Raw genomic sequence first — 9,392 nt, forward strand, 5'->3', positions numbered from 1 at the left:
AGATGTCGCCGCCCAGAGCAGAAGTGACGCTTAATAAGCAGCGCCCGCGTTCCGCTCCCGGCGGCTAGTGCAGCGGCCTGGAAGTAACCAGGTAGTGGTTGGGGGGGACGGGGGCAACGGTTCCCCTGCCAACGCCGTTTCCCCTGCCAACGCCGATTCTCCTGCTAATGGGAGACGCGGCGCGGCGCGTGGCGCGTGCCCACCGCCGCCTGCTGTGGGAAGAGCAGCCGGAGGCTCCCGGCTCCGAAAGCTGCCGATCGCTCCACCGGGAGAACGCGGCCGCGGCCTCAGTCCGCACGGCGAGCGAGGCCCCGGCAGTGGTGGGAGCGGCCGTGAGGGCCAGGAGCAGCCCTGGAACCTCCCGGCGGGCTAGCCGAGACAAGGTGGGTGCCGGGCGCGGGGGAAGGGCGGAAGGAGTCGGGCGGGAAGGGGTTCCGCGGCGGTCGGGCGGGCGGTGTCGCGCCGCGAGGGCGTGACCCCCTTCCCCGTCCCCGGTGCGTTCGTGCCTCCCTGGCGCGCCGTGTGTGCCTCTGCCACCCGCCGTGCCGGCGTGCCTCCGGTGTGCGTAGCCCGCTTCCTGCCTGGTGTCCCGGCCGGTGCCGTGGCCTGCGCCTGGGCTCACTGTGAGAGGCAGGGTGGGAGCAAAGGCAAGCGTGTGCCTGAGGATGGCTGTTCACACCCGGCTGCTTCTGTCTCTGTCATGCAAAAAAAGACTTAATATTGGCTGGAGCACATCCCCAGAGGTTGTGTAGTCCCGCAGGCTCCATGCAGTCCAGCATGAGTGCCCAGCAGATGGTGTAGGAACAGGACAGATCCGGCAGACCGTGGGAACTGGTACTTGGCTCTGAGTGCAGTTGCCTGCCTTGACTTTATTCTCTCCTAAAGGCCAGTACTAACTGCTCATGTTTTTCACACCTAAGTGCTGGTCTCCTTTAGGAGTATGTTTTGGAGGACATTATGTGTTGTGGTTTTACTCTGGCTGAGAGCTGAGATCCACACAGCTGCCTGCTCTTTAAAGGAAAAGAGGGGGGGAGAAGTGTGTGTGGGGGGGTGAGGCAAGGGAAGGGAAAAGGAAGGGGCAAATAACAACCCCAAACCCAAGAAACCAAAAGCCCTTGGGTTGGGATAAGGATAGTTTACTAGAATAGCAGAAAGATACAATATAACAATGCTAACAGGACTTTAGAGCAAAAAGTATATGAAACTGTTGATACACAATGCAGTTTCTCACTGAACCCACAGCTCAGGCCGTGCAGCCCAGAGCCGTCCTGGAACCCGACCGTCCCTCAAAAACCGCGCGTCCTGGAGCCGCCCCTGCTCCTCCTCCCACCAGTCAGTCCCCCTTTATAATGAGCATGAGGTAATTGGCATGGAATACTCTTTTTGGCCAGTTTGAGTTACCTGTCCTGGCTTCGTCCCTCCTTTCTCATGAATAGAGAAATAAGGAGAGCTGAGAAAGTCTTTGATTGTCTGACGGCAACTAAAAAGATCAGGGTGTTATCAGCACTGCTTTCATTTTAACACTGAAACACAGCATTCCATCCGCTGCTACAAATGAAGTTAACTCCATCCTGGCCAAAACCAGGACATTATGTTAAAGTTACTAAACCTCATCAAAGTAGTTACTTAGGAGCAGTGAAGAAGACTGTAGTCCTGCCTACTGCCTTTTGTTTGCCAGCACAGTTCAAGCTCCATTTGAAACCTGTAACATTGAAAAGCCAGACGTCACTGCCAAGAGAAGCTGTTGTGGTTTCACCCCGGCTGAGGGCCAAGATCCACGCAGCTGCCTGCTCCTTAAAGGAAAAGAGCAGGTTAAAGGGAAGGGGAGGGGGGTGTGTGAGAAGTAAGGGAAGGGAAAAGGAAGAGAAAGGGGCAAATAACCCCAAGATCAAGAAATTAAAGAGGCCCGTGGGTTGGGATAAGGATAGTTTACTAAGATAACAGAAAGATACAATGTAACAATACTAACAGGACTTCAAAGCAAAATATATGAAGCTGTTGATACACAATGCAGTTTCTCACCAAACCACACAACTCAGGCCGTGCCACCCAGAGCCGTCCCAGAACCCGACCGTCCCCCAAGAACCGCGCGTCCCGGAGCCGCCCCAGGCCTTCCTCCCGTCAGCCCCCGATATCCTGGGCAGGACGTAACTGGCGTGGAATACTCTCTTTGGTCAGCTCGGTCACCTGTCCTGGCTTTGCCCCTCCTTTCTCATGAAGAGCTGAGAAAGTCCTTGACTGTCTGACAGCAACTAGAAACATCAGGGTGTTATCAGCACTACTCCCATTTTACTCTCAAACACAGCATTCATCCGCTGCTACAAATGAAATTAACTCCATCCTGACCAAAACCAGGACATTATCCACCCCTTATTCCATACCATTTACGTCATGACCAAATCTACCATTTCTTGTTTCAGACACATATATATGTGTGCACACATGTATACACACACATGTGCATACAGGTATTTTTCCCTTAGTCTATGGACCATTCTTCTGAGGTTGTTGAGTGAATGAACATTTAGTCCATTGTTGCCAATGAATTGGTGTGCCCTGCTGGTGCACTTCGTACAACCTTACGCCACATATCTGGGGTGCATAGGACGTCATCAGGATCAGAGGGAAGCTGTGGGTTGTCTAGATCATAATAAATTACCTCCCGTACAGCTAATTCTCTCAGGTGCTGGATAACTGCCTCTAGGTTGTTACACTTGGGTGTTTGACATATGATGTATTCCTTTATGGGATACCTGTCCCTCACACTTGACAGTAGTCGCCTCCAGAGGCTGAGGATTTCAGGCTTTTCCCCAATTGCCTTGTCAATGCCTGCTTCTCTAGCTAGGGATGCCAACTGCTTGGCCTCCCTGCCATCTAATTCCAGACTACTGGCCCCATGATCCCAGCATCAGAGCAGCCAAGTGATGATGTGCTCACCTGGGCGGCGGCTGAAATCTTTTCGAATTTCACGCAGTTCACTCAGGGACAGGGATCGTGTAACAACAACCTCATCCTGAGATGGTTGAGATGGAACAACCTTATCCCATGATGGTTGAGATGGCTTTGCCTTATCCTGAGATGGTTTGGATGGCCCTGCTTCATCCTGACATTCATCAGATGACCCCGCTTTATCCTGACCTTCATCGGGTGGCCCTGATTCAATTTCATCCTCATCCTTCACTACAGGAACAACTCTCTTTGTGTATTTCCTCTTTCGTACGGGAGCAACAGACACTGATGTGGGTTGATTTTTTTGTTTTACCGGCAGTATCTGGTGTAGGGGCAGCGGTAGCTGCAGCATCAGTTGGGCAGGTTGCAGTAGCCACAGTGCTAGTCACAGGAGTTACAGTGGCCTCAGTGTTAGTCCCAGTGGTTACAGTAGCTGCAGTTTCAGCTGGTCTGTTTTCCTTCCTTTCCCTCTGACAGTGCTGACTGCCATCAAGCAGTGTTTGGTAAATAGTGGCCAGGGCCCAGCACAGTGCAGTAAGCTGTGCATCTCTGGGAAACTTGCGGCAATTTCTTTTCAGATATGCAGCCACTTTATCAGGGTCCTGTAACTGTTCGGGAGTGAAACTCCAAAACATCGGACGTGAGAAAGTGCCTAGGTAGTTGCCCATACTCTGCCACGTACCCTGCCACTCGTGATTATCTGGCCTCGCAGAACACTCTTGAGTGGTATTCATAACCCTTTGCTTAATATTTAACAAAAGCAGAACCATATTCACCAAACACAACAGCAAAATGCTAGTTTGAATATCCCAGGGATATTGGAAATTTTCAAAAACCGTTACCAGAGCTGTTGCATTTAGCCCAAAGGAAGAGAAAGCAGCGTAGATATTTCTTTCTGTACTCCCACCATACCAGCTGCCGTTATTAATCCCTCCCTGTCTAAAGAATAGACAGGGCAGCAAAATCTTATACACATACCAGCACAAGTTCACAATCAACGATATCAGTAAATACCAGAGCATCGTGACCAGAGACTGCTTAAATCAAAGTGCTTATCACAACTTTGACTTAATTACAATCGAGTCAGGGTCAGATCTACCGTTATCCCAACCTTTCGTGCCCCACGTTGGGCGCCAAAAAGACTGTCGTGGTTTCACCCCGGCTGAGGGCCAAGATCCACGCAGCTGCCTGCTCCTTAAAGGAAAAGAGCAGGTTAAAGGGAAGGGGAGGGGGGGGGGTGTGAGAAGTAAGGGAAGGGAAAAGGAAGAGAAAGGGGCAAATAACCCCAAGAACAAGAAATTAAAGAGGCCCGTGGGTTGGGATAAGGATAGTTTACTAAGATAACAGAAAGATACAATGTAACAATACTAACAGGACTTCAAAGCAAAATATATGAAGCTGTTGATACACAATGCAGTTTCTCACCAAACCACACAACTCAGGCTGTGCCACCCAGAGCCGTCCTAGAACCCCACCGTCCCCCAAGAACCGCGCGTCCCGGAGCCGCCCCAGGCCTTCCTCCCGTCAGCCCCCGATATCCTGGGCAGGACATAACTGGCGTGGAATACTCTCTTTGGCCAGTTGGGTCACCTGTCCTGGCTTCGCCCCTCCTTTCTCATGAAGAGCTGAGAAAGTCCTTGACTGTCTGACAGCAACTAGAAACATCAGGGTGTTATCAGCACTACTCCCATTTTACTCTCAAACACAGCATTCATCCGCTGCTACAAATGAAATTAACTCCATCCTGACCAAAACCAGGACAGAAGCCAAACAAAGTAGATAGGTCATGCTGCCTCTTCCTCTGGTGCTTTGTTCTCTCAGTGTCTATGCTGGGATTTGTAGTCTTGAAGGCTGCTTCTAGGGGTTCTCTGTGTCTAGACTTGAACGCTTTTGGCTCTCTGAGATAGCAATGATCTTTTGTCTCTTTTTCTTTTTTTTCTGTAGAGCATGTCTTCTGCAGATAAGGAGTTTCCAGAAGACAGCAGACTTACACCAAAGGCTGGCACCAGCAAGCTCCCAACAGATGCATCTCCTGACTCTAAATGTCCTATCTGCTTGGATAGATTTGACAATGTTGCATATCTGGATCGCTGCTTGCACAGATTCTGTTTCCGCTGTGTCCAGGAGTGGTCAAAAAACAAAGCAGAATGCCCTCTCTGCAAGCAGCCCTTCTTTTCCATTTTCCATACGATTCGTGCTGAAGATGACTTTAAGGAATACATACTCAGCCCTTCAGAAAACAGGTCTTTTGCCAGCCCTGATGGCCGGAGATTTCGTTACCGTACGACCTTAACAGGGGAGCGCAGCGCTGTGCGCTATGCTTCCCAAAGGATGCTGTGCCCGCCGGATAGAGGGGTGCTTTTCGAAGGATTATCCAGCGAACCAGTGCGGCAGAGAGATGGAGAGATTCAGCGTATGGTAAGGAAGATGGCCTCACGGAGCCAGGCTAGCGCAGAGGGTAGATCTCTCTGCCAGATTCAGGACGAGGACATGATCAACTTCCGCCGCGATCTGTACCGCAATGGCGTGCGCATCCGCAGTATTCAGGATGGTGGCCGCTATCGAGACATTTCAGCGGAGTTTTTCCGCCACAACCCTGCTTGCCTTCACAGGCTGGTTCCTTGGTTGAAGCGAGAGCTTACAGTTCTGTTTGGTGCCCACGGATCTTTGGTTAATATTGTACAGCACATTATCATGAGTAATCTGACTAGATATGATGTGGAAAGTCAGGCCTTTGCCGACAATTTGAGGCCATTTTTGCTGAATCGGACCGAACACTTTTTACATGAATTCATCAGTTTTGCTCGTTGTCCTTTTAACTTAGAAGCATATGATCAACATGCCAATTATGACTGCCCTGCACCATCGTATGATGAAGGAAGCCACTCAGGGTCATCAATTATTACAATATCTCCAGATACGGCCTGTCCTCAATGGCCTGGTAACAGTTTGTCTGTGACTGGTCTTGATCAGGCACCCTGGGATGATGAAACTCCAGGGCCTTCCTATTCCATTTCTGAAGATGTTCGCACAACCATAGCTTCTCCTCTGCTGACATCAGAAAGTTCAGAGGAGTCGTCTACTCCAGAGAGTCATAGAAGCAGACTGCAGACTCAGTTGCAGGCTAATGCTGATTCAAGTGATAGTGACTCTTCCTTGGACAATTGCGTTATTGTTGGGTATGTTAAGCCATTAGCCGAGAGGACACCAGAAGTGGTTGAGCTGTCCTCAGACTCTGAGGAGTCCATCAGGGAAGAGACAGGGGAAACTGTGACAAAACCACAGCCAATGCAGTGTCGCAGCTGGAGTGATAGTGAACAAAGCAGGAGTATCTCACCACATTCCCTCACGTGTAAGGAGGATGAAGGCAGTTGTGGAAGCTGCCGATCTTCTGCAGTTGAGAAGACAAAGTCAAAAGAGAAAGAGAAGACCAAATGTAAGGTAAAAGGTCTGCCTTTTCGGGACGTGAGCTGGAGCCTGTCTCCAGAGAGTGACACAGAATTGTCCCCTTGGGATGACAGGTTGACTAGAAAGGTGAAGTACAGGAAACCACAGACTTTTTCACAGGACAGTCGAGGCAGTCATGGACATCGGTCTAGGAGGGATGATCATAGCAAAAGCCGACTTAAATGGAGACGGTCAAGAAGCAGGGACAGTAGCAAACACAGGAGCAAAAGAAGCAGCAAGAAATCGGGAACCCATGACACCAGAGTCTCTCTAAAAAGCCAGAGGGGCACTTTCAGTAATGAAAGCACACCATACAGAGAAGAAAGCAGATCACGATCACGTAGCAAAGGCCACAGCAAAAGGAGATCAAGAAGTAGAGACAGTGATCGTTATTATGAAAGACACAATTATCAAAGTAAAAACCAGTGGGGTCATACTTTCTGTAGTAGAAAGATGTTTGGAGATGGCTATGAATCCTCCGGCAGCAAGAGGTCTCAGTCTAATGATCTCTATTCAAGGCAATCTGATAGTCCAGAATACAGGGTACAATCACTTAACGAAAGGACGGATCCTCATGGCCAGAGGGGACGCCATGAGAGACACTATTACTGCTATGAAAGATCAAGGAGTCAATCAAGCAACAGGTCAGAGGTTGCTTCCAGAGGAACCGAGAGAATGAAAAATGAAAAGCCTGGTGGAAAAAGAAAGTACAAAACTCACTACTTGGAGAACACCTTCACAGAGGGGACCAGTCTAGAAAGAGTAAAAGAACCCAAGAAAACTTCCTCAAAATTCAGTGACAGCTACAAAAGTGAAGATAGCTTTTCAGACAGTCGAACAAGCAGTGAGACAAAGCATAAGAAAAAGAAAAAAAGACTGAGGACTCCAAGTGTGGAGATAATCTATGAAGGAAAAGTGACAGACACATCAAGACATTCTAAAAAGAAAAAGAAAAAGCATAAGAAGAGACACCGAAAACACCATACGAGTAACTCAGCACATTCTTCTCCAGTGGTGATTACAATTGATAGTGATAGTAGCAAGGACCCAGAAAGTGCTGAGTGTGACAGCAGTGTTAATTCATCAAGCAGAACTCAGATGAATGAGATGGAAAAGGAGCCTTCATCTTGCTCTCTGGGAAGGACAGAACATGAAAATGCTACCAGAGTTGGTGAGGAATCTGGAGGATCAGACAAAACGTGCAGTGTTCCTCCTGGAAGCAGAAACTTAGGTGACGACATTAAAAATGCTGATGTCTAACCAGGAGAAACAGCGGGTGATTGGAGTCTTTTCACTGCAGATACCAGCAGTAACACTGCTCACACAGAAACTGTAGCCAGCTACATTCAAGAAGCACCAGCAGCGCCTTCCAGTCAACTGCCTTTCCCCAGGATATCCTTCCTAGAGTGCTGAGAGGGACACAAGCATTGATACCAAGATTGCCAGAGGATCTTGTCAACTGATCCTCTGGGTTTTTTTCCCAGAAGAAGAAAATGTAGCACACTTTCCATGGAACACTTCTTAAAAATGTGAAGTTGTTTGATTCAAAGGGGGAAAAAATGTAGTTAAAGAATACCTGATGTAATTTGTTTATTGTAAAAATTCTGGGATATGTGTAAAATCTTGTAATGTGTATTCCCTTTCACATCTGAGAATATTGAATACTGCTAGTGCATAATTATTAATATTTTGAAGTTGCAATTTCATAAAGCCATCCTGTATTCTTGTAGTATGTAAAATATATCCACAGAGCCTTTTGAAGTTTTGTTTAAAACAATTAAAGGATTCCAAACCAAAAGCTAGACAGTGCATTTCGTGACGATTACCTTTCTTAGGCAGAATGGCTTGATTCATGTTCATGTGATGTTATTCACGTTGAATTCTACTATTATTTCAATCTAGTTGTCCTAAGGGGATCTATGCTGAAAAGTGGTCAGCAATTTCTATGTACATGTTCAATAGGACTTCTAGAAACATAGTGAGCTATGTCAAATCCATAATAAAGCAATAATACTTTTTCTATTAAGTTATTAATTTAAATGTGTGAACTGTGTACTTTGTCAAGAGGACATTTATCTTTGGGTTTTGGGTGTCATGCCACTATAGAGCCCTAGCTGTTTGTGCACTCAGAGGTGAGAAGGGACCTATGGAAGTCATTAGGTGACAGCCTTCACCGAAAGCAGGAACAACTCTGATCAGATTGCTCTGGCTTTCTTCAGTTTTGAGTATTTCCAAATCTGGGTGGCCTCCCAGTGCTATGTCTTCCTCTAATGTTTATTCCCATGGGAAACTTTTTTTTTTTTCCTTCCATATTCCTTTTCTGCATTTCTGCTCTCCAGCAGCCTCTTTGCAGGAGTTGCAGAGGGAAACAATGTACCACTAAGTCTTCAAACTGTAAGTGGACATTCCTCAAAAACATCTGAACCACTATGCATGAAAATGCTACCCTTTATGTTTTGAAGCTCTGTAGCCCTTGGGGACTGGATAGATACATAGTAAGTTATGTACAGAACAAGCCTCAAGTAACAAGCTGCTGTCCTGGGCACTGAGGGGAAAAGGAAGTGGGTAAGGACAGAGATGTGGAGCTGGGAGATAACTTTTTAAAGATAATTTAGCTGGTGAGTGTAATTGGGATAATAACACTTTGATCCTCAGCCACCTACACAAACAATTTCATAGAATGGCATGGGTTGTAGGCAACCCCAAGGATCACAGAGTTCCACCCCCCCGCCCCCGGCACAGGCAGGGACACCAACCTCCCGGCCTGGATCTACACAAGGTTGTCCAGGGCCCCATCCAACCCGGCCTTGAACACCTCCAGGGATGGGGAATCCACCATCTCTCTGGGCAGCCTGTTCCAGCACTTCACCACTCTCTCTGTAAAGAATTTACCCCTAATATCTAATCTAAACCTTCCCTCTTTTAGCTTTAGTCCATTCCCCCTTGTCCTGCCATTGTCTATCCTTTTAAAAAGTTGATTCCCCTCCTGTTTGTAT

The 9,392-nt window shown here is 47.9% G+C and overlaps 1 protein-coding gene across 1 annotated transcript; it reads left to right on the forward strand.

The window, feature by feature from the left end:
* Window positions 1-379: 379 nt before the first annotated feature.
* TOPORS (TOP1 binding arginine/serine rich protein, E3 ubiquitin ligase) lies at window positions 380-8,430 on the forward strand. Its single transcript, XM_084278317.1, has 2 exons — window positions 380-383; window positions 4,894-8,430. Exon 2 carries the CDS (start codon window positions 4,897-4,899, stop codon window positions 7,654-7,656), a length of 2,760 nt encoding a protein of 919 aa, XP_084134443.1. The 5' UTR covers window positions 380-383; window positions 4,894-4,896; the 3' UTR covers window positions 7,657-8,430.
* Window positions 8,431-9,392: the final 962 nt, after the last annotated feature.

This window comes from Gallinula chloropus (assembly GCF_964237585.1).
Source record: "Gallinula chloropus genome assembly, chromosome: Z".
NCBI lineage: Eukaryota > Metazoa > Chordata > Aves > Gruiformes > Rallidae > Gallinula > Gallinula chloropus.

Coding starts and splice junctions, on each gene's coding strand:
- TOPORS (XM_084278317.1), top strand. CDS start 4,897: ATGTCTTCTGCAGATAAGGAGTTTCCAGAAGACAGCAGACTTACACCA.